Below are 26,518 nucleotides of genomic sequence, written 5' to 3'. Positions count from 1 at the left end.
CAAAAACTAGTTATAGACGAGTGCTGGCCCTCGTATGTTTCAATGGCGACTTAATGATGGTACTTAAATGTCGCGCCAGTTTTTGGAAATCCATATTAACGTTGTAGGCGATCACTTTAACATTCTACATATTTTTAAAGATCTTAAATGATTTCGATGCAGCTCCAGGTGTTCATGGCGATGACCGATTAACTGAATGTAATGACAGACTCTTAACCATGTTCTTTTATGTCATTAAAGATGACCAGACAAAGCGATAGCCTCCAAATATACCTACCTTTTACTAAGTAAGCTACTTAATAAGCAGCTCTAAGAGTGGCTATTTGCGTCGTTTATAGTCAGATAGTTTTATGTTTATCAAATGAACAACAGTATGATATTAGAGGCACTGACCTGTTCTCTTCTCGGGGTCCCGGAACAGCAGATCGTCGAGCCTGGCGGGCGGCGAGCGGCCCTTGGAGTTGAAGGCGGCGGCCACGAGCCGGTGGCGCACCTCCCACTCCAGCCCGCGCACCGTCCACGACGGCTCGTCCGACGTCAGGTTCACTCTGCGTACAGGAAACAAGCACCATAATTAAATATCAGGTACCTAAACTTTTCGTAACACAACATTTTTATCAAAATACTATTTGAATCGCACAACAGGCATTGAGAAAGTCTAACATCTTAAAAGTAAGTTACTGTAAATTTGCATTTGCATTGACAATACTGTAACTCTATTAAATATTTGTTCATGCTTAAGAATTTTCTTTTATAGAAAATTAGTAAAGATAAAGATAAAGATAAAGATAAAGATAAAGATAAATTTATTTGTTAGAAAACAGTGCATTAAGGTGTTACATATTATAACTAATATCTTGTATTCTACCATTACTGGTGTACAAATCTTAAACTTATAAACTAAAAAAAAAAACAACAAATATAGGCCAAAATTATATAACGCGAAAGGATGTATAAATATTTTATAGATAAATTTCAGGAGAAAAATTATCATTACATTATACAATCATATTTTAACACATATATTACATTGTATCACTTAAGTATTCATTTACAGTGTAGTAACACTTATCAATCAGCATGGCAAATAATTGTTTTTTAAATATGTTCAATGTTTCATTTTTAAAGTTATTAGGTAATTTATTATAAATTGTAATAGCCATGCAATACGAGTTTTTACTGAACATTGCTGTGCATTGTTTTGGTATATGAAGTTTATATTTATTTCTACTATGTCTATTATTGATATTACAGGCATTTTCAAATAGGTAACAAAGGTGATATGGAAAATATGTAAGTTGCGGAACATTAGAACTGTTAGATAGTCGGAACACCTAACCATCGCCTCTTCAATGTTTTCACCGAGTTCAGAAGCAACAAAAGAAAATCTGATACACGACTGTTTTTAAGATAAGTATTAATTGACTGGGCGATAATCTCTATGAGATGGGAGGACCATTATATAATAACACATAGATGTAATAAAACTAGAAGTTTATGTTGGCAGAGCGGCGTAAGGTATGGCGCATGTACGGGAGTCGCACTCGTGACTTGGTGGCCGATATAATTATACGATACGAGTAACGTAATAACGGCAACCGCTGACGTCACCTAATTATTATTTGATACTTTATTGCGCGTAAAAGTGTAGACGCGCCCGATTTGGATCCTAACAAGCACATTACGGCGTCATAAAGTGTATGATATTTAAAACATTTTCTCGTTATCCCCGCTTTATTGTTGCTAATGGCGAACTGAACGTTATCATCTGTTACTTTTTATTGAAAATATTTTTCTCCTTTAACTGGCATTCATTACAATGGAGGTGCGCGGCGCCGTGACATGCGACATATTATTATTAGGAGAATATTTTCATAGTTATTATGAATTTGCTTTTGTTTCAAAGATATCATTCCACTCTCAAGTTAAGGTACGCGCGGCCACGACCTTTTAGTGACATGATCCGGCGGGGATTATTCTGTCAAGAAAGCAGTTCGGAAGTGCGCTGCTGCCACAACTGATCGGACGTCAATACCAAATTTCTTTGCATATTGAATACTTGAATACCAAATAAGACGTAAGGTCCATGACGTATTCTAAGGTAAGCCAGAGCCGCGGCGAGCGGGGACCAAACCTGCCCCACATGCTAATTCATAATTAACGTTGTTTCACGAACTTTAATGAGGCCCCAATGTTTACACGGGATTCCACTTTGGGATTTCTGGTCGAATATCTGCACGTCTTAGCTGTAGCAACGCGATGCAGGACAGGTAGCAGCAGACTCGCACCCGAGAGTACGAGACGCGGCGGGAGCCGATCCCGCTGCTACTCGTAGGCTAATCATCACAACTCAATTTAATAACGTAACAGTTATGACCATAGGTGACTGGATTTGAGCGTATCGACGTTAAAGGCTCAGAATAAGGTTTTCGTTTTTGTCAGATTCATAAAAATAATAAAACGCGTTGGGTCGCGCCGCTTTTCCATATCCATTACGGTTCCGATACACATTATTTCACTTAAGCCGGTGCGTTCGGGGAAATATAATAAAGGAATTTTGTAATAATACGGTATCGTTAAGTCTGTGCACGTCACCGAGGGCGCAACTTGAGGGGCCAGATTGCCTCTGTAATATTAAAAACAATGCTGGTGCCCCCCCCCCACCGCACACGCTCCTACTCGTCGGTAGTGAAAGACCTCGTCTGTTTTTGGAGCTTAATGTGAAGGTTGCCGTAACGTAACAAGATGAGCGTCGACTTTCTCGGTACAAACTAGTTTAATGAAGGTGAATGCAATATGATCCCTCTAACTCGGCTAATGAGTTTTGTACTGTGGTTGATATGAAGTGGGTAGTGTACCTGGGCACGGCGCTGTCAGAGTACACCTCGAGCAGGAATCGCTGCGGCAGGCCGCCGTCGAAACCCGCCACGCAAGACACCTCCACCGAGTCCGACGTCTGGTTCCACAGCGTGCAGTTGCGCGGAGCATGAGGCTTGCCTGCGTTCACAAAACGTACAACGCAAAATATGGAATACAAGTAACACACAACTTTAAGTACGCCCATTAGTTATCACACGATAGCATTCATTTTTATATTACAACGGATGAGATGTTATACGACTCTATGGCAAAATTAACGACTTACCGGCGGCCACCATCTGGAAAACGCACGGAGTGAGCTGCGCGCCCACCTCGTTGGACGCGGAGCAGGACAGCGTGCCGTAGTCTAGGTCCGCGACTGGCGTGTACCTGTCGGGTAGAGCCCGGTCAGAATGATGGTACACGATGAATATGCACATTAAAGTCAAGTTGATGACTGACTTGAGACTGCTGGCGCTGCCGTTGGAGGTGTAGCGGTCGGCGGCGACGTCGAGCGTCTCGCCGGAGTTGTTGAACTTCCACTTGAAGACGGCGGCGGGCGGGTCCGCGTCCACCTCGCATACGATCACTACGGACTCGCCGCGCGCCGCGCCCACCACGGACACGCCGCCCGTGCGGCACGACGGCGAGTCTGCAACAACACCACAATACAATTACATAAAGAAAGGTACAAATACATTATTACTTTAAGCTAGTGTGCCTGACTGCCTGAACCGTGAAGGTCAGGGGTGTCGTTAGAGGGGAACTTGTTAACGGTGGCGATCAACTACGCTGTGGGCCCGCGTCACCGGCGACGGCCAGCACAGCAAAGCCAAAATCCTATAAATTGTTTGATACCACTCTGACATACATGGTTCACTGTGTCATCAAATGTTTATGGTTGGGAACTTCGACTAGATAGGTACGTCAAACTAGACGCGCTACCTAAAACTTGAGATCTGAAGACATTCTTCCAATTAGAATTTGTAATTTGTTGTTTTGTCAAAATTAAGTGCTACGAGTAATGACATCAGAGTATGAATACAATTGGTTCGAAGGCTGTGAGTAATAATAGCAACTTCATTACAGAATACTTTTTCTTGCGACACAGAATATTTATTGCGACATTACTCGCAGTTATGTTCGCCATTAAAAATTCCCATCTTATTTTGTCAGAGCCATATCTTACAATTGGCTAAATAGATCGACAGCCATTACTGGGGCATGTGCGGGGATGACACGCGGGAGCGGAGTGGGGTTTGGACGCGGCGGGAGGGGGGGAGGGGTGGATACAGACTGACGATTTAAAACAACGAGCCGAGGAGTAGAGCGACCACCTGCGTCACTACGCAGGCAGGCTGATGTCCATCAGGTGAGACTATTTGTCGTGTAATTGGTGACGTCTCACATTACGCAAAAATTATCTTGCTTACGGCTTCCGGGGAAAATTATTAGCAACTGTATTCTCTGTACATGGACTATAATCTATTATATTACTGTGATAAGATCAATCAAATCAATCAATCATCAATTGAATCGACTTAATGAAATGAAATTACAATTTAGGTGTCCTTCTACAGCTTGCTTTTAGATTATTTTTCGATCGTCAAAACGTATTATTTTTCGATCTCGAACAACGTTGTTTGCTTCAGCGTCGGCACCGGCATAAGTTGGATCTCGCATACCGCATACGTTCGAGCTCTCTTTTGAGAAGATATCGAAGCAAAAATGATGGGGGCGCAGTGGCGCGCGGCGTGGTACGATGCCGCAGCTACAATGCCGGTTCGATTTCCGCGGCTTGTTTTCCGCGATACAATACTCCACGTATTATCGCGATTAATTAATTCTGAGCATTGTTCCTCCTTTTTTGCCATAGTTCCTGCCAAATCCTGTGAGCAGGAGGTATCGTAAGAGCAACTTACACTTAACCCGGAAGAGCAGCTCGTTGGAGACAGTCTCGCCCTCGGCGTTGAGCGCGGAGCAGGCGTAGCGGCCGCTGCTGTGGCGCGTCACCTTCTGCAGCACCAGGCTCTGGTTGCTGTGGAACACGCGCGCGGTCGCGTTGTGCGCCAGCGGCCGGTCCTGCAACACGAAGTAATGTACATACAACTGTGACAGATATCAGGCAAAACAAAATTAAACCTAATAACATTATATTTACATAGATATTATTGACCGAATTGACAACAAAAATGCTTTGCATGGTCGAGTCACGCGTTCAACTATTGTAAATTATATGTTTATAGTAAATATCGTTAGGGTGATTCATTATTAAATGATACAACTACATACTTACTACAACTGATGTCATTCAATTTCAAACAAGGGATAAAATGTAATAACCTTGGAGCAGATAGGCAGTTTCGTTCTATAATCCACGTCTATCACCGGGTTACACGAAAAATATCCCTGCGATATTATGATGACGTAAATGTCCTGGTCTGAGGGCCTCTGCACGAGAGGTGGACGTCGTGGGGGCACAATTACTAGAATATATTTACACAAAGGGTCCCCCCATTACCGCCCTACAAAAGGCGCCCCTCCAGCGGACAAAGGTACTCGTTACGTAGTCGACGACTGATTATATTTTTTTTTGTTTTAACAAAAATATTTTATCATCCCACAAGAGGTGTTCCCCTGCCGTGTCGGTTTCGAGAAAAACGGCTAAGTCTGGAAGTTGATGTATTTCGTGAGCGAATTCATAATTATTTATTTAATGACGGTTGACTAATGCGTATTCATCGAGATCCGTCAGGCATCCAAAAAAAGTCACAGTATTTGAACTAACCGAAGCACCTATTTAATATTGAGCTGACGCGTTAGCTCATGTTTAAGGACTGGCAGACAAAGGCCCATGATAGTAATTTTACAACTATTCATCCTACTACTACTATTATTTTAAATAGATGCTTGGCTGGCTATATATGTTTTTTTTTATTTATCTTTTTGAAGTAACACGAATAAAAAATGATGGCGATGTCAAAATAAAATTATAAGAAGGTACGCACATCGCACATTTTTAGAATGAACCTATAATATAATTAACGATGTAAAATATTTTTTTCTAAAAGTAAAATACAGAAAAAGAACTGTTTATCCCGACGACTCTGTTGTTTGCCACTACAAAGGGGGAAATTAAAAGAGACGTTTCGAAAGCTGCGTGAAATTAGTACTACAGGCTTTTCGGTCCAGATAAAAACATAATTCTGCTTTCACCTTTGTATCGGGGCACACTGCGTACCACCTCGTTGTTTGTGCGTTTGTTGGAGAGTTTTTAATGATTTTCCGAATTAATATAAAAAGAAAAATATGCATTATTTCGCCATTGGTTTGCGTTTGGGTGTACAATGTGTCGCATCTCATCTTTGCCAATGCGGTGAAAGAGTCGATTGCCTTGGTCATCATGGCCTGTCCTGCGGCAGGAGCGCGGGGCGTATACCGCGTCATGCAAATATTAATGACATCATTCGTCGTGCTCTTGTCACTGCTGGTGTACCTGCCGTTTTAGAACCCAATGGTTTGGTACGCAACGATGGTAAGAGACCTGACGGAATGTCATTGCTGCCTTGGAAATTGGGTCGGCCTTTGGTGTGGGACGCGACATGCGTCGACACCCTCGCGCCATCCCATGTTCTAAGTTCAGCGGTCTCGCCGGGCGCTGCTGCTGGAGCCGCGGAAAACGGCGGAAATATAATAACCTTGTTGGTAATTATATTTTTGAGCCGTTTGGGGTCGAAACGTTCGGGACATGGGGACCAGGTGCACGAGTTCTTTATAAAGAACTCGCAAAGCGTTTGGTCGACTCTACGTGATCAGAAGGCTGGTCTATATTTTGCCCAAAGAATTAGCATTGCCATACAACGTGGCAATGCAGCCAGCCTTCTGGGCACGTTTTCCGACTTTGGCAGGGATGAGGATATCTTTTTTGACGCTTTTCCAAATTTAGTAGTAATATCATAACTTCAATATAAATACTATCGAGCTGGCTCATCGCTTCGATTAAATTAATTATAATTATGTGCGTGGTCATCAAGCTTATTTATAAGTTTTCAGTTTATTGTATTGTTTCGGCAATTTCAAATCAAAACAACAATATGCCTACAGTGACAAGAAAGAAATTAAATTAAACATATTTCGTACGTTTAATCTTGCACGTATCATCTTGATGATTGACCGTTTAAAAGGTTATAATTCTACTGCCTAATAACAATGTCATTACCATGTAAATTATTTTTTTCACGATTGTCGACCGGTGTGTATTTAAATTACAGTGAAAAATGCGCTTTTGGTGGGTCGTGATTCAAAACAAAACATCATAAATCACTTCTTCTAATATAAATTGTTTTGTTTTCATGTAAACAAAGCGTCAATAAGCGGAGACGCGTAGCAGGTGCAGTCGCTGGAGCGGTGCGGAGCGGACCCGACGACAAGTCCTATTCATAAGCCCAATGTTGTAATCAAATTATGTTCGTACTTCTTCTAAATAATGTAAGACAAGTTTTGAATTTAGAATAGGTAATGTATTTCGAAGTCGAGCCTAATTTGGCCAGTTTCCAGAATTCTCCATTATAGTAAAATGAACTAAAGACTACATTATACGTCCTCGTGGTGAAACAGCAACCGTTCAGAAGGTTGGTTGGAAAACATCATGAACCTAGAAATCCTAGTGTCGGAATTGAGATCTTCAAATTAGAAAAGTTGAGCAACGTAGTAGGTCGAATATGACAGATTATCTCGGATGATTTATGATGCCACTACTGGCCGGGGTCATTCAAGTATTAGGTCATACTCCTATAAAACATATGAATACTTTACTTTTAATTGGTTTGATAATCATGAAAATATTTTTATTTTAGCAAACTGACGAACGATCTTCCAATGAAGGAATTCCTCGGTTAGGGGACATTACAAAGCAGATATATAACAGTGTGAAGGATATTTTCTCATCAACACTACAGGAAACGTTCCGAAAAATCTTGATCTCGGTTTCCATCCCGCGTGAATGGAGAGCGACTGATTCAATCAGGCTTGTCCATTATGAGGCAGACGAGTTTCATTGAAGCACAATCTCGTGGATGATCACGGAGGTCGCGAGGGATCCCCCCCCCTACCTTCCCGCACTTCGCCTATACTGCCCTTCAGGAAATAGCTGCCATTAACGAAGAAATAGAGGGTTTTTCTCACCTGATAATACGGTTTGCTTATTTTCGAGTCAGGACATTTAAGTATTTGTCGTTATTGAGTCTTACAGCGCAACAAATTAGAAAAAATACTCGAAGTGGCGACACAACGACTTGGCACTTGTAGTATAGGTTGAGCGAGCGACACTCACACAGCAGTACTATTTAGAGCACTAGAACTTATTGGGGCGCCATTATATAGAGCGCCATATCACAAACACGAGGAATTGGCGGTCGGACTGTTCTCATATTACTTGCTTTATTTAAAAGTCCTGTATTCGTATATAATCGTAGTTCCTTCTATAGTTATTGCGTTGAGCACGGATCTATATGCTAAGAGAGTATCGAAGCAGACGGAAAACGTGCGGTTTAGTGTCGTTAAGGCGCTAAACTACATCGTTATTGCACACTCGCCTGCGGTGAAGACGTCGCATGCGCGGGACTGCACAGTTTGATATTGACATTCTGTTAATTCATGTATTTTTTGTAGTTTGACAGCACAGCTGAATTCGTGAACCTTCATTCATTTATCAGTGCATTCAAAGCAAAATCCTCATGTATCGTAGATGATTGAACTAGCTAGCCGCTCCGTTTTCACCCGGACCGTGCAGAGACCACGGTTTACGTGCCTGCCGTAATGACTCCACATCAACACCTGCGCACATTACCTCCCCATCGCCTCACTCGTTGTTATAACACTTCCAACTTTTTATTCGCTTTAAACACATTCTACGTCGGATAGTTGAGAGTAGTATATACTTCCACAGTATTTTAAACGCAAGTTTATAGCAGCAATAATACCACTTTTTGAACCTCTATAAATTCATAGCTGTATTGGTGCGGGGCACTGCGTGTGTGTGCTCCGTGCTGAGAGCCTCGGGCTGGGAGCTGGGAGCCCGTCGGGCTAACCAGCAGCTCTAGCGTGCCAATCTTCAGTTTACTGAGTAAAGTCTTGCCAAGCGATTAAGTATTTTGTGTGAGCATTGACACCACGTTATTATACAAAATGTAATGGCAACCGCTACTACCCGAAATCAAATAATAGTAGCAGTAATATTTATTATTGCAATCGTTTTAATATACGGTCTCAAACTGGTGCCTAAGAGTACGTCACAAATATCAGGGACTTTAATTTGCTCGATTAATTGACATATCCATAGGACGATGACTATGCATATAATAGAACAAGAATCAATGGATGACAGTTGATAGCGCGGTAAGAGTTGGTGGTCATAGTCATCAGAGAACGGCCGCCGCGCGCCGCCGCCGACCCATTAAACGGGCCCGTAGCTAGGAGTAGATATTAATTTAATAATCAGAATGAACTAATTCCGCTCTCCGGCTCTGCCGCTATATCCTGCACAATAAAATATGATTTTGCATTAACGAGGAGCGACGGCAGCTGGCCGCAGAGCGCCGGGTATAAGTCATCGGCTCACCAACTCCGCCTGAGTAATTGTTCAGATTATAATATATATAAATTTGGCTGAAATTTATGATGGCTTAAGACGTGGAATTTATGCGGCGTCTTATTATTGTGACAGCTCATCGGGTGTTGTTAATAGAAGGGGAGGTGGGCGGGGCAGTGAGGAGGGGGGGGGGGGTCACCGCGGGTACTGACTTGTAACCGAAATCTTCAGCTTTATAGAATACAGAATAGAAGTAGGTACGAGAACTTTGAATAAGCTTACACGTTGGTAACTCATCATATAAGGCAATAAACAATGGACGCGTGACAGTTGTGCGTTTGTATATTTGTAAAGATGTTTATAAAAGCTCTTAAAATGTCCTTCTTAAAGTTGGGGAAGAGAAAGCCACATGATTAGATACTTAGATTTGATCTTAAAGTATATGTTATAATTTTAATTTATGAAATCGTCTCATAAAATAGTTCACAGTTCTTGAAAAGGTTCGAGCGATTTTTATGAAATTATGTATACATATTTCGTAGGTCTGAGAATAGGATAACATCAATTTTTCATACCCCTAAGTGTAAAGGGTTGGTCACGGTAAAAAAAAAAAAAAAATTATGTGGTATTAAGAAATATATACAACTAGAAATAATTTATTAGGAAAAACAACGTTTGCTGGGTCAGCTAGTTTTATTATAAATAAAAGGGCTCAATAGAATTATTCGTGCGAGAGTAGAAACATTTGAGGTTTTGTTATACGAGTCCCCCGGGACAGAGCCGGGCAGCACAGCGAGCGGCCCAGCGCGCAGCGTGCGGCTTCGTGTATTATAATACGAGTATATTATGACGATCTCACCTACTGGTTACAGCTTTTTGGTGGTTATTAAAACAAACCGATCAAGTGCTTTGTTCAAGAAAAAAAAACATATGTATTTAGTGTTTTTCCAAACAACTAGCTAAGAAGTTACAAATTTTCACTTTCGTACCAACAATATACCTATTTCTGATTTAAATAGACCACAAGTTATTTAAATATATCTCAAAATGGTCTGAAACAAGTGTTTCGTTAATCTCGCACCTCGGCCACGTCAGGCCGCGACAGCAGGCTACCGCAGACTACAGCTTTTCTGTCCTCTGGTTTTCCTACGTCGCATTTTTGTGGCTTTACAATCTAAATCCGTAATTGACTACCTGAATTAAACGCCAAGAACATGAAAAACGTCTGCTAAACACCATGTTGCAGTCCAATATAGCATACATAATGCGTCTTACTGTCAGTGAGGGCAGATGTAGCGCGGGTGTAGTTGATGATCAGGGATGACAAAAGCGCGATGTTTTATTTTAAACCATATATTTGGAATCCATCCATCAGATTTAATAAATACCAATAACGTGTCCCACATAATATAGAATGTCGATATTGCATCGAACCTCTATTGTGGTTTACGAAATTGGTGTTTTCCAAATTTGCATATATCGCGCAGCTAAACTGGAACACAGTTGCGCGTACATATTTTAATATTATGTACTTATGTATGGGTCCGTCGTCAATTTGCTTTTAATACGTTGGACAGTGTTAACGTTAATGATGAATAATTTAGGCGGTCCCGGGGCGCTCTCAGGCTGAACCACGGCGCAGACGATGCGCACAAGTTCCATTTTATTTCAGTAAAGTGGCAAGTATCAACAGTCATATTTATCATCATAAGTGAACACTATATTCCTGCAAACATTTCATTTACTTCCATTACACTAAATGGTACCTATTGTTTTATTTTATTTTTGATTCGCCAATGGCAACGGCTCAACGGATATTATGACATGATTTTTTCGAGTTAATTTCATTAAGTCTAGGCGGCTGATTTAATTTAATTTAAATGTTAAGGTTAGTTTATTGCCTTATTTTTCGTTTAATGTAATAAATTGAAAGTTCCTAGGCCAGGCCAGGTCTATGGCCATCGAGGCATATAGCTACGGTAGACAACAGGTTTCTTTTATAATCAACCTTCTGAGCTGCCGCACATGCCCGCGCAGAGATGACCGCGCGCCATTAGTCCGCGCCCGCGCTGCCATTACTACGGCTTCCATATACATTACAAGCGACAAACATACCCTCCGCCGCCGCGCCGGTACCGAGCTAGGTGAGGACCGCGACTTTGTCACCAATCATAGTACCTACGTAAAGCGCTTCGTAGTTAATTTCGTCATCATTAGCATTTCTAAATAATTCATGCAATTTACCCATAGGGTGTGGCTAGAAGCATATTCAATCATTTACAGAAATAATATGTCCCAATACCTGGTTAATGTCTTCTAACACTTGCCGGCGGGACCAAATCGTTGAGGATATTATTATATTATTAGGGTATGCATTTAACAGAGAATAGTGATCGTGATAATTTGTGGTACACAATATGTGTGCGGCGTCACAAAAAGACCGCTGTAAATTATGCGTGTTTTAATTCGCGCGGCGACGCTGCGCCCGCCATTTGTCAAAAACAATCACACATAAAACAATGAGGCGTGTCATCGCCGCGCGACAAATGGACGCTGCGTAACGCGAAAAATCACGCGAATAATATCGCGCGTCATACGTCACCGCGCCACAATGACGCGCGATGGGCATTTTCATTTCATCATTGCGGCCAACAAACAACACTCTTATTTACTTTTTCGATTTTCCTTATTACAAGAATGCGATGTACCTAAAGTTATCCCGATCTACATACTTGGTGACTTTAGTTTTGGGTTGTCTTAAACAAACTCGGCTGTTCACGTCAGCGTCGTTCATTTATCGAGGAACTGAACTGTTGTTCCAATTTATTTTCCAGCTGAAGTTAAGTTACCTCATGTTTTGTCAAATATATGAAGAGCCGCAAATCCGCAGATAGTTTATTATATTCCCGTAGAATGCATTTATTTATTACATAAAATGTTTATGCAAATCTAGGTCGGTGCAAGAAGCGTACATACAAATTATGGAAATTGAAATGCGTATTTCGTATCAACGTCACTCGGATAAAAAGTTATGCAGAATCGGAAACAATCGCATTAGATGCGAGCGCGACGCGACGCGGCACGGTACGGTGCGGAGCGGTGCGGTGCGTAGCGGTGCGGAGCGGCCGGTAAGTGGGTCGCGTCAGTGCGCGTCCTCAACAATACAGGGAAAAAAGCGGCGCGAGTGGAGGCGGGCGCGGTGATGCGTGTCGCGATCCGTGTAACAACGCGCGGCTGATTGCTCCTGAAAGGGTGAAGCGGAACAAAAAAAAATGTGTGCCGCCCGTCTGTATATTGCTGATTAAAACAGAGCAACACCGTACAAAGCGATTATCGGACCGTACATTGTCGTCTATTACTTTACCCCCGTCAGACAGGCCCGCAAGCGAGCTTGTCTCTCTCCACCCTTACCGCCGGTTTATTCGTCAGCCGTTCTATACACAATTGTTGTTTTTTTTTGCATTGGTGATGGATTAAGTAAAATTACATTTAGAATTTCATAGCTATTAGAAGGAAAGGTTAAAATGATAACCTCACCCATCTGTCCCTCAAGACATACGTTTTAATGATGAAGACTTACGTCGTGTAGCCAGGAGAGCTTCCTCGCGGGTGGGTTGGCGCGCACGTGGCACTCGAAGTACACGTCGTCGCCCTCCTTGATGTCACCGGCGGCAAGCGAGCTGCCCAGCCGCAGTCGCACTACCGGAGGGTCTGCGAGCAAAATCCCTCATACATCATCTTGAATATACTCATTACCATACCACTGTTAACTAAAAAATCGCCAATACCTTAAGCTATGTGATGGCAGTAAATGCCTTGTGAACGGTTAATTTTAATAATGAAGCCGTTCTTTAACTACGACATACATAGAGGCAATAAGTTGACCGTGCGTATGTGCGGCGCGCCGCCTGGTCCGCACAGAGAGAAGAACATACTGGCTGCTTACAACATTGTGTGCTTTATACGAATGATTGGGTGTGTTGATTTCTTGCTAACATGGTGTATGACAAGATACGTCGTTATAATGTTACTGTCCTTGTAAGGAAACTATTGAGTGACTACTCACAGACGACGTTGATGGTCCAGGAGGTGTCGATGCTGAGCGTGGTGACGTTGGGGTTCTCCGCGCGACACGTCAGCGGCTTGCCGTCGTCGTCCAGCGTCGGCACGAAGCTCATCACGCTCACCGTCAGGTTATCCCTCAGCTCCTCCTGCAGAACAAAACAATTACTTTGTAAAAACCTTAAAGACACATCGGATTGTTATTAAATTACATTCTCCTCAACTTGAGTGGCAGAGAGCTGGAAAACGGGTGCACTCGCACTCGCGCTATAACAGAGTATGATTTTTATTAACTTTGACAATGACAGTTAAATTGGTGGTTCTAAATAGTTTGTATTTACTATAAACAGTCGGTGTGGTGTAACAAGTAAATTGCGTTAGGCGACGGTCCAGTGGGCTCGAGGCTCGTCAATTACGTATCAATCGTCGTCACACCAGCCCGCTCCGCTCCGGCCCGCTGTGCTCCGGCCCGCACCGCTCCGCGCCTCTCCGCTCGCCGCCCGCCACTGCGTTGGCGCGGCGCTAATCGCACTAGTTACGCTTCACATCATGCAGCTGATGTGAGGACTTCAGATTGATACAAATTACTAAAACGTTTCATATCTGTCGCTACGACTTGACATTGTGATGTTTGAAAGCTCCGCGCGATGTTATCATGTTAAAAGGACTTGTTGATGGTAACGGTTATCGTATATACTTACTAAGCGTTACTGTCACTTTTGCTCGTGAAACGAAGACTTCCAACCAATAAAAGCTCTTACTACCTGCATTACTAAGCCTATGTGAGCGAAGGTGACGTCACATACGGCATGACCGTCTCTAAGGCGACGAGAACAGATGAGGGAAGGGAGGGGGGATATGTAAGTACTTACGTACTGAATATTTTGTTTCCATTCAAATTCATTTATTCAGTTTAATCTCGTTACGAGCACTTAATGAACGTCGTTCCGATGAATAATGTATACCACCCACGCCACACGTACCAACAAAAGATTTCACTAAATTGATATGTGTAGGTGTCGGCACATCTCTTAGTGAACTCATTTGAGACCTCGCTTCATGCATGTTAATAGAGCCGGAAACACAACAGGCTTACACTGCGGCCAGCGCGGGGGGCCGCGAGGGCTGTCACAGCTGATAGTTCCTGCCGGCCCAAGAGAAGACTCCCTCTTTGCAAATTTTCAAACTAAAACAGCAAACCTGATTCTATCTGATTATGATACTATGTGGCTACTACTATGGCACGTTATTATTTTGTTTTAACTTGACAAAAATGAGTAAAAAGACTTAACTAAGCGAATAATGCGTTCTGCCACGAATATAAATCACACAACCAATTATAACAATTATTGGCTGTCAATTCAAATACAAAGTAAACTTTCCAGTGAGTTTGCACGATCCCACCGTCTGATATTTTTTTAGTTTATGCTTAAATTTTATATAAAGCGGCTTTAAGTGAAGTGAAATTACGTAGCGAGCTCAAGAAAAAAGGCAAACTGCGTGAGAGGTGCCCATGGTGAACGTCTTTATTTTTGAATCAAGATTGCAGTTATTTTGTTATGTGAAACACAACAAAATAACTTACATTTAATAAAAAGTAAGTATAATAAATGAGATTTATCAAATAAATCACTTCCAACCAAATTCTCTACATGATTTAATAACATCGTAGCGTCGTTACACGTAGGCACTAAATTCACGTAGCACGCATATTGGCTACGCAATACAGTGTAATTCGTAATACAAACTTCGCATATCTTAGAGGAAATCGTAGCAGAGCGGGTAGTTAGGCGGCGGAGCGCGGAGAGCGCGGCGCGACTCGTGTCACGTGTGCGCGATACATAGTGTGCAGGACGCGCGAGCACCGCGCTCAATGGATACTATAACGATACCAAATTATTCTGTATTTTTTCGTTCTTTAATGTGACACCCTCTATGGCATGTTGTTAAAATGTTTGTTCTTATACCTTAGACTTAACGATACTTAAAACTTACGTACCTACGTGACAGATAGATAGTTAAATTTATTATAACTGAAGTCGCATAGATATCGCTGGTAGCAACTTATGTGGGATAAGTGGAATATAAAGTTAAAAGTGCCCGTATAATAGCGTAGACTCAGGTGGGAGAGCTATCACTAAGCTCGTTATTACCGAGATAAGCTCGCTAAGACGTTGAGAACTAATTTTCTCAACGAAGCACTCGTAAAAAAAACAATCGGTGCGAAGGAAGCGGGTCGGGCCATTCGTTCAGAGGATGGCGGCACCAGCAAAAATGTTAATCACAGCAGAGTCGGCGTGTGTTGTGCAGTTTCATAAGTCGGCGGTCGCTGGCGAGCGGCCAGCGCGCCTGCTTAATAAGCTAAGCGATCACCGCGCATATTTACTCGCGACACACACACACAACTGATTCACTGCTCTGACTTACCTCACACACACACTCATGAAAGACTACGAGATTTGTGGAGCTGTGAAACACCGAACAGAAGTAAACAAAAGGTATATTCAGAACTATATTTATTATGGACACAAGAAATACGCACTCTGCGTATCCATCCTACTAGGTATCCTATTATCGTATTGATGTAATAAACGCGAATGTTTGTATGTATTGATGTTTGTTCCAATGTCACGCAAAAACCACTGACCATATTTTGACGAAATTATACAGGTATACAGACAGTTTATAACCAGGAATAACACATTGGATAGTTTTTATCCCGATTGTAGGTATGTTCCCATGGGATCATTTTCGAGTTGTAGCCGGCATGCTCGCGGGCCACAGCTGGTCATTTATATGACTGTTAACAAATTAGGGGATAATGACTTATGACTAACTCTGCTTGGTCCTTCTGTCCAGAGATATTACAATTACCATTTACCAAGCAGTGTTGTAAAGCGTGTTGTGTGCGTGTGCTAGTGTGCGTGGCGCAGCGCTGAATGGCTCGGTGTTCATGCTGCGCGCATAATTCCACACTTTATGATGGTAGCAACCTTGTTGTTTAAAATGTGAGCGCTCTTCCGGACTGTATCATGACTTGGTTTAGGAGCCACTAGTTTTAAGTTTACTCGCATTATTTTATCCGGACCTTTATTATGTGGAAAACTATAATTTTTCAAAACACCTGCGCAACCTATCTTTGGTGGCTACTCAGCCCTTTTTAACTACATATTTACTTGTAGGTAACTCACGAATATAAAAAGTTTATAAATTTACCATTTCTGAGTATCCATAGTTACAGTATCTATCTCAGATATGACGGTCATAATCTGTTATCAAGTTCTCAAATCAGCGTAAAAACTCTCACTACTAAAATGGATAAAATATAAGTATTCATTAGATTTGTGATTATGCCTATCTTTGCCCCTTATTCCAGCTAGACACAGGAAGCAGTGAAGGGTGGGCGATACGGGACTGTATAGGAATATATGATTTTTTGAAGTTCAAGGATTGTACTTTGTAGCATGTTTGCCTAACTTGTAAAATGTGAATGAATAAATGTCTAAAGTGATACTTTCAGCACCAATAAAATGTAATTTAATCATCATCAATTTTGTAATATCCTTTCCTTTTGCGAGTATAATGATAAAAAAGCTGTGAATTGAACGTGTGTTGTAGTGGCGGGCCGTGCTCCGACTGCTAGCGCGAGGATCTCTGCGCCAAGTGACTTGATAACAGCGTCGGAGGCAACGGAAAATTACAGACGATGTCAGATGTTTTGCTGAGACTTTATCAGAAAGTACAGTATCGTGTGGTCTTCTTAAGATAGCTTACAATCTTAAGTCCATAATATTCCCGTTATGTCGACCTGATACGATTCAAATTATTTCATACAAGTGTTTATTGATGTAATTGTAAATATTGTCAGATTTATTTCACATCTAGCTTCTAGCAAAGCTTCCACCACACATTCCACTTCAAGAGTTTCCACGGTTCCAAGCCAGCCTCATTCCGCTGTTAGAGAAGTTTCTTCCTTTATTTGAGAGTTCAGGAAAACGTGATGGTGAGTTTGATGATATCGCTTGTCCAAGAAGGCGCTGGAGAATACGGGCGAGAGCGGGGTGCGAGGCGGGGGCGGCGCGAGGGGAAGGCGGAGGCGACACTGAATATTTAAATAGAAAACTTATTTTAGCCGGCCATAAATAATAAAGTCAGAATGCCATGTTGTGCTAAAGCTTTTAATTCAACAATCCTTTGTTTTATATTCAAATTTTAATTAGGTCTCAGCCAAGGTTATAAATAAGTAAAGAAAAAATATCATTTCTCAAGAAGTGTTGTGGCACCTATGTGTCGTAACCACATTATCAGGTAAATTATCTGTTTTCGTCATATCGGCTTTACACTCAAGAGCGAGAGGAGGGACACGCCGCCAGCCGCAAGTGAAACCGAGGTATTAACTTATGTGTTCGGCTTACGTGCGTAGCCACCTCCCGCAGCCGCGTGGTAATAGATAGGTCCTCATCAGTTTCACGTAACTGACTTCTATAAGAAATCGTTCCTTCCTTTAACAAAAAAAAGGCTGCGAAGGTAATGTCATTACAAATTGAAGCCAAGTCCGACCGGGGTCAGCCGGGCACGCGCTCCCCCCCCCGCACAGGCGGTGGTGCGGGAGGGGGCGTCAGGGCCATTAACGAATATCTCCGTTTAATTAGCGACGTTTCCGGACGGTAATTGCATTTTAAATTGTCCGGAGTGTTTGTTATGTCCGCCGTCGCTGATTACGTGCGCGGCACACATTTATCAATAGCGTAGCCGTGACGTCGTCATCTATCTGTTAAGGGGAAGGCGCGCGCGAGATCAACCCGGCAACGACGACAAGACTTGGTATTTCGAGGAATTAATTACAAACGTTTATACGGTCATCTTCTATGATAATATGTATGATCATAATATGATCATAAATATTATTATAGCTGGATATATTGATTCGACATGTCACGATATCTTACCAATATAAACACGAAATAAAATATCTACAGGTCCAATGTCTATCCAAACCTACCTAAAAATAAAATGTGTATTAGAAATAAATCTGTGACTAATTAACTTCACACTTAAGGCATTACAATCAGAGAAGGAGCTCTTGCAAGCCTCCCAGTACTTCTAGCTGCATATTAAATTTTACGTCAACGTGTTAAGTTATGATGAAGTATTGGTGACGATTAAAGTATTTTTCTAAAAAAGGAATCTTAATAAACGGTTTCATTTGATTATATTATCGGTCAGACGCGAGCAGGCGCTGGTTCTTCTCTCGACAGGACTGCTAATTATGTTGGAGTCTGAGTGCTGCGACGTCAACTACTTACACCGTAAAATGTATGATGTGTGTGACCAGTGTAAAGTACAGGTGGATATTACTTATTAGCCATGATCATCGTTCCCCAGTTACACACCTAGACTGTGTGGTCGGCAGTTGTTTAGACAGCAGTGTGTTGACTGATAATTTTTCTGGTTACATAGATACTTATCATTACTGATGTTCTTAAACATAAAGCCTTTTTATGTTGTGCTTATCTTAGTATTTAGGTGCTAACCATTCGGGAAATCACGACGAACAGTTAAGTTTTTTCGTATATCTTCAGCTTCGAGTGCGTGGTCCGGGAGGAAGTCTCGGCGGAGCTCAACACAGCCACCGACTGTACATCACGATTACCTAATACCTCACGAATAAAAGACGGTTGATAAGAACTCCACGGGGGATAGATTGAAAAAAGGTACTCCAAAATGAGCATCTAAAATCAAGACCTAGATATATGTGTAAAAACTATGAAAAGAGGTACGGGAGACAATCTGTCTAGCACTTGACAAAGGCATATGTTTTTTTACTGGAAAAAGGGTGGTAAGGGCGGCTATTGTGGGGGGTCAAAATTTGTATTCATGAAACTTTTTCTTGGAATAAACTACGGCGTGGAAATTGGCCTAAATATGGTTCATTATTGATCTTAAGGGGGTAATGAACATTTTTATCTAGGCATTCCCTCGGAAACGGGAATCACCGCAGTCTATAAACTGAAGTCCGTGCGGATGGAGTCGCGGGCAATAGCTAGTTCCTATAATTCTAAATTTTAATTACTTAGGTACTTTAATTTTATATCAAACTAGCTGACCCAGCAAACGTTGTTTTGCCGATTTTTTTTTTCTAGTTGTATGTATTTTTAATGCCACATAATAAAAAAATAAAAACAAACAATTTCGTCCAAAAAATAAAATATTTTTTTTTAGTGTGAGCAACCCTTATCACTTAGGAGTATGAAAAATAGATGTTGTTCTATTCTCAGTCCTACCCAATATGTATACAAAATTTCATAAGAATCGGTCGAACCGTTTCGGAGGACTACGGTAACTAACATCGTGACACGGGAATTTTATATATTAGACTAGCTGACCCAGCAAACGTTGTTTTACCTAATAAATTATTTCTAGTTGTATGTATTTTTAATGCTACATTATAAAAAAATAAAAACAAAAAATTTCGTCCGAAAAATGAAATATATTTTTTTAGTGGCAACCCTTAACACTTGGGGGTATGAAAAATAGATGTTGGTCGATTCTCAGACCTACTGAATACGCATATAAAATTTGGTAAAAATCTGTTAAGCCGTTTCGGAGGAGTACGGTAACTAACATCGTGACACGGGAATTTTATATATTAGATTAGCTTCAATAATAAATCTTGAATATCCTATTTTTTAATTTAAATTAAAAAATGTCAGTAATGCGAAACCGTTGTATTATTCATCGTAACGCTGAGCTCGATACCTGACCGTTGGATATGTGATCAGGTCATTGTTGACATGTAATCCGAGATCAGTGGCCGCCTGTAACTATATTGTAATTGAGCGCCGCCGAGGGTTTGCTAAACACAAAGCTATCATAACGCTGTCGGCTAAGTGCTCGTCCAACAGAGCGTCTTGTTTGGGAGCTCTGCGTACAATCAGACGCGACCGATACACTCTCTGCATACACGCCGATTTAAGACACACGTCATTATTAGCTCAGAGCTATGTATATTCGATCTCTTGACGACACGGGATCAGACTCGTTGTTAACTTTGTCGAAAATAATAGAAGCCTGAACTTAATAAGTATAGTAATATTTCATTACATAATGCAATTTAGGTTTCTTCTTACTGTTTCCTATAACTGAAATATCGCTGTCTGTTATACGTTCATATTTGTTTTATACCACAATTCCTAACCATTTCGTTTTCCTTTATTCTAATTATAAGGAATCCACAGTATCGCCAGTCTGATTCACATTTTACCGATTACTTTATTCTGATGTCGGGTTGTCTGATCAGCGTCAGCGGGCAGCGTGCGGTTGGTGCGGTGTGTGCGGCAGAGTCGCGCAAACGGCGCTGTTTGTCGACGTGCCCGCGTAAACACCGGGTAATTGGTGGCCGCACCTGAGGGCTGCGGTCGTCTTAGCGTCCACAACCAGCACGACATTATTTGTTAATGGCAGCAATATACAATTGACATATAGCACATAGATATTATTTTCACAGGGCAAGCACAAATGAGGTACCTAGTTTTCTCTGTAATATTTATACAACAACACTAACAGCAGTGTAGTGGTTACTCTTGTGGTGGAGTATCTGGTGGTTGTATCAATACTGAATCCCGAAATAATTGAATATTCGGATATTAGCGCAATTGTATCCAGTAGGTATTTGTACCTATTAGATTTGTATATGAGACTCCAGAGTCTGTTGGTTAGTCTCAAAGCTAATATCTCTCGGTAGGTGTTTGCTTTAATTGACCTCCTTGTGCTTAAAGGGCTCAACAAGTTAATAGTTTACCCTCCAGCTGGCACCGTTATATTGCACATAATATTGTAATTATCTGGTTACCTAGTTGATGAGATGGCCCCCTCCCCCCTCCCCCCTCCCCCATGTATTTCACACGCCGGTAACCTCTACTTGTCTCGTGGGTCGTGTCTAACATTATTTTGTGCTAACAATCCGTTTGACTGAAATGTTTACTAAATAAGAAGCTCATTTGATGAAACTGTTATCATGTGCGGTCATAATGCCGCCCCGCCTTCCGCCCATCTTGCCGCTAATTGTGGGCACAAATGTGTTGTTGATTTATGTGAGTTTGTATTTATTTGTTTCAATCAAAGTTAAAGATAAAAATATAACCCTAACACAGCAACATAAACCCTTGTAATTTTGGTATTTTATCATTTAAATAAATAATATCACAGCACCAGTTAGTGCAGTTTAATACGTAAGTCGGTAAGTTTAAGCTAATCACATACACTGAGCGCCAATAATCGAGTTGTGTGAGGTCGCGGCGACTTGGTCGCAATCAGCGCTCATTGAGCGAGCGCCGGCGCCGCGCCGCAGGCCGGCACGCGTCCCGCCCGCGACCTGCCCGCGACCCGCCCGCGACCCGCCCGCGCCTCGCCCCACACGAGGCGCTACAGCCGCATTCACTTCTAAATCCAATCCGAAAGAAAGTAGTTTGGAACAACTTCGAATCCTTTTGCAAAACCGAAAGTCCACAACAGCATCATCACAGCGTAAATATCTTTTTTATATTAATTTGTTTTAAATTATGAAAATATGTAAACAAAATAAAATAAACACTCTTGTTATGACGTAGTGGTAATGGGAGCGAGACCGGGCTTATAAAATAAACATAAAACGGGACAAGCGGATTCACTTATTGTACATAATGTAATAGTTTAGGAGTTGAATTCTGCGACTAGTTTGCAATAAGCTGCCACCACTAAATCCGCACTAGAGCTTCAAGTATCACTCATTTACATAATGAATCAGTACCCGTGTGTCGCGCCACGTGCGCGGCGGCGCGGGCGGGCTCCTCGGCTGCGACTACAACTGCTTCACTTTTATTGTCTAATTAGGCGTGCTTCATCGCGATTTATTACGTTTTAAATTATGCACGAAGGTGCTTCATTTTATCTGGTCGCTCCAAATTGCGGCCGTTTTCATTAAGAGTCGGAGCTCGCAAATAAATATAATTTAATTAGGGCGCGTTTCGCCGCGTCCGCCACTACTGCGGCTCGACTGCTGTCGCGACCGACTCGCTTACTTATCGTTTGTATACGTTGTCCTTTCTTCAGCTTATATTGTACTCAAATGTCGAGGTCTTGTTTGTAAAAATAACTATTGTCTAACGACGTATTTGACAAATATCAAAATAGGCTACAATGGCATAAAGGACAGAAAATATAAATTTTAAATTAAATCAAAACATTCAGATCTTTCTAAATAATATTTGGGTGACGACGATTCTCGTACGCCCACATTATTCTGGTGACGGAAATTATAACTCACTGTGTCCAGCGCGCAGCAACGCGTCACTCAATTAGGAGGACATTTGTAAAATATTATCCATGAATAGGTAAGTACAGTACAGTGCGCGCACCAGCTGGCGACCAGCGGCTAGCCAACACGGAGTATCAGCGCGCAGCGTGCAGCACACCTTCGACTCTCCGCGTGCTCCTTTGGACAGTTCACTTTTACTCTACATCAATGTATTATGTTACCTGCCGCGTGTATCAAACACCTTTTTTGTCGATATATTATATTTTTGCATAAACTTATCAATTGAATTATTTGAAAGTACCTAAATAATCCATATCATTATATTATAGTTGTTTCTGCGTTAAGCTTTGCTATCTATATACAAGTGGCGAATAGCTCAGCTAGATAGGCCCTCAACACACGATAAACGTGATCAAACACCTGCCAGCGCCCCCGGGCGGCGCGGCCTCTCCTGCCACACTACTCGCCTGTCTCTACTCATTCACTCGGTCTCACTTTATCACGTCGCCGGCTTTTATAAACAGAGTACCTAGCTGACTTAAAGACATCCACACACTGACACAAACACGGCATCAAACTTTAAGTGCGGTTTCAGTCATAACTCAATAAGCATCAGTGAGTAAAGTGAAGGTCAGATGTGTCAAGTGATCAGAACCTTGTTTCTCAGACAATTTTAATTTTTGCTCTTAAAGTTACGTTTTTATGTAAAGTGTATCTAGTATCCCTATCATGTACCGTGCAGTGTGCAGGCAGGCGGCAGGGCGCGCGGGCGGCGACTCGTTACGGCCGGGAACGATCCTAGAGGGCTCTCCACGACACTAGTGCAGCAAAATTAGCGACACTGCTTACTGCGGGTAGTGCGCTGTGCGCTGGAGAGCCTGAACACGTGATTATACTGACGCGATCGGAGCCTCTCCCCTGTCTCGTAGCACTTTCTATAAAGAATGCGAAAATACGTCGCACAAATACAAAACTTTCGGAATCATTATTATTTTGCTTTACCACAAAAGTAAAAAAATAACATGTCTGAAAATCTAAGGCCGTAAATAAAATGTTTGGTTCTTTTATTATAACCATAATTATTATCTTGATATTATAATTTGTTTATAAAATAGAAACAATAGAATATTCATTTTACAACAAGAAGCATACTCAGAGAATTTAAACATAAGAAGACTTCACTTTTTTAAGAAGCTAAAGAGAAACAAAGCAAGCACAATTAGGTCCTGAAAATGCAGCGGTTACAAGCTTTGCCAGACTTAAGAACATTAAACAAATGAAGAAATCCCCAGTCTTCCACTGAAATATAATAGGCTTTTTGTTCCATCCTAATTAAACAATATAAGGCAAAAGTGGAAAGTGTACAAATAGTGGCGGTGTGAGAGACGCGGGCGAGGAGCGGACGCGGCGCGGGCGTCGGGGGAGCGTTTAAAAATAAATATCTGACTCGGTTTTAATTTGCGCGGAGAGCTCCTGGAGCACTCGGCGAGCCCAGGGCTGCCCCGACGGACTGGACTGGTGGGAGTCCAATATATCTACATATTATGGAAGCCTTCATTTTATTAATATTGAACTATTTGCTTAGGTTATTAAAATTGGTATATTGTTTTAACAGACTAGCCAAATCTGTTACCAAAGTGCTTAAAAGCCAAAATAGTTAGACTGCACTTCTATGCGAGCTTATTTTAGATTTTTATCCAAGAAACTAAGGTAGGTATCTGTGTAAGTAATTCTGTTTAGGGACAGGGACCTAACACTTTGTGCATCCTTTCCAGTTAAATTTTTACGCACTAGCAAAAAAACATTCAAAAATTGATTGAGAGACGGTGCAGTGGCAGCCCTCAAGTGGCGGCCCTCGTTGTGTCCGAGTGGCGCTGCATACTTGCTACTGCGATGCTAACTGCGTATTAGTGCGAGAGCCAACGCTCCAGCCAATGTACTGAAGACAACAAACAAAGTGTTTTGTTATCGTACGACTCACATTGTTAAGGGTATTTATTAATTCACTAGCTTTTCGTCCGCGGCTTCGCCCGCGTCGAGGTCGGTTATATCGCGTTTTCAAGAGAACTCTTCAAAAGTCCGGGATAAAAACTATCCTATGTTCTTTCTCAAGGTCCCCTCTATCTCTGTACCAAATTTCATTAAAATCAGTTCAGTGGTTTAGACGCAAAAGCGTAACAGACAGACAGACAGACAAAGTTACTTTCGCATTTATAATATTAGTAGGGATTTATTCTGTTTGTAGCGATCACCTCTTTTGCTTTGAGGTATGCGAACAGGCCGTAGGTGAAAGTTTTTTAAACTATGTGTTATTATTGAATTGTAGTGTTCCGCACCATCAGCCTTACGTTGTATTATTTTAACTATCGCTCAAACCCTCATAAACATAGTTTAAAAACAAACAATTTTTTTCTCTCTCAGTATACCGAGCGACAAATGTTGAGTTTTTCGTGATATGATCGGTGGTGTGGCCTATGGAACTGGTCGAGTGCTACCAGCTTGGGAACCTGCACCGAGAGGTCTGCACGCTTTGCGCAACTTAAGAAATTAACTTCATTGTGTGCCTCACATTGCTTGTCGAGAGAGCTGTTGTGTTAGTCTTCTGGTACGGAATTGTAGAGTTATTTAATAGATAATGTATGTACCGACGCCAACATTACTAGAGAAGATACACTGAGGGATGTCTATGTAGTGAATATTGTCGAGCATGGAAAATAAACGAAAAAAATAAAATACATAAGTTGACTGTCGAGTGGTTGAATTCACCACGCCAAACCCCTTAAAATGAATTGGGAAACGACTAATTTATTTTTATTTCTAGTACCTACTTAAAACTATAATCTAGTACCTAATTTAAAACGTATGTTTTGAGCAAGACTACTGGTGAGCAACTACGAGTTTATAAGTAATTATGTAAACACAGCTGACTAAAACATATTTAGGTGGCCTGCGTCGGACCGCGCCGGAGCCGCGCTGAGCCGCACCTCACCCGACCGTTCCGTTTAGCCTGGACGGAAGTTTCCGGACAGCGACGGAGACCCCGCTCCGCACTCTGTACATATTATTAACTGCAACATGCGAGACTTACTGCGATCCTCAGAGAAGTTTTAAACTTTATCTCGTAGAGGACTCGCTTTAAACTACTAATTCCAAGTTACGAATTCTCAAAGAAAGGAATGAGTGAAAACCACTTAACTGGAACATCTCAAAAGCTATGCATTTATAAGTTTGATAATGCTATGCAAACTAGCACTTAAATCAAATAAAAACTGTAAACTCAGTGTCGCAACCTACTTGGACCTAAATGTAGTTTTCTGTATGGGATTAAGTAATAACAGTTTTGAGTTACGAGTGCCGATTAAGCTGGGCTAATAACCATATCCGAGTATGAAATAATATGTAAAAAGAAACTGCAAATAGCTATTATCGTAGAGAGCTAAGATCACGCGTGAGGTGCGCAGTGTGCTCAGCTCGTGCTGGCAGCTGGCGCGGCGCCAGCGCGAGGCGGCGCGCGGCGTGACGCGACACGCCGTGCAGCGCGGCCGGGGCGGCCGGGGCGGCCGGGGACCTGCCGGGGCGCTCTGGAATGTCCAAATTACACCCCGACACTCGCTGTAATCAACTCCGTAGGTTTAAGCGCGATTTGAATTTTGTAATTAGAACTATATGGAGTCCGGCCGTTGCACAACTTTGGCATCTGCCAGCGATAGATT

At 41.8% G+C, this 26,518-nt stretch overlaps 1 protein-coding gene across 1 annotated transcript in view; it reads right to left on the bottom strand.

The window, feature by feature from the left end:
• Window positions 1–304: 304 nt before the first annotated feature.
• The window catches only part of LOC113493028 (nephrin), a 214,876-nt gene continuing 188,662 nt past the window's right edge, over window positions 305–26,518 (bottom strand). The window contains exons 8-14 of the mRNA XM_026870802.1: window positions 13,515–13,659; window positions 13,029–13,159; window positions 4,782–4,941; window positions 3,322–3,511; window positions 3,146–3,249; window positions 2,859–2,997; window positions 305–548 (exon numbers count right to left, since the gene is read on the bottom strand). Coding sequence (XP_026726603.1) covers window positions 380–548; window positions 2,859–2,997; window positions 3,146–3,249; window positions 3,322–3,511; window positions 4,782–4,941; window positions 13,029–13,159; window positions 13,515–13,659 — 1,038 coding nt within the window. The 3' untranslated portion in view covers window positions 305–379. The remainder of the gene's footprint in view (window positions 549–2,858; window positions 2,998–3,145; window positions 3,250–3,321; window positions 3,512–4,781; window positions 4,942–13,028; window positions 13,160–13,514; window positions 13,660–26,518) is intronic.

Source organism: Trichoplusia ni, chromosome 4 (assembly GCF_003590095.1).
Source record: "Trichoplusia ni isolate ovarian cell line Hi5 chromosome 4, tn1, whole genome shotgun sequence".
NCBI classification, from domain to species: Eukaryota; Metazoa; Arthropoda; class Insecta; order Lepidoptera; family Noctuidae; genus Trichoplusia; species Trichoplusia ni.
Note: the sequence above shows the minus strand (reverse complement) of the source record. Positions and strands in the feature narration are given on the sequence as shown.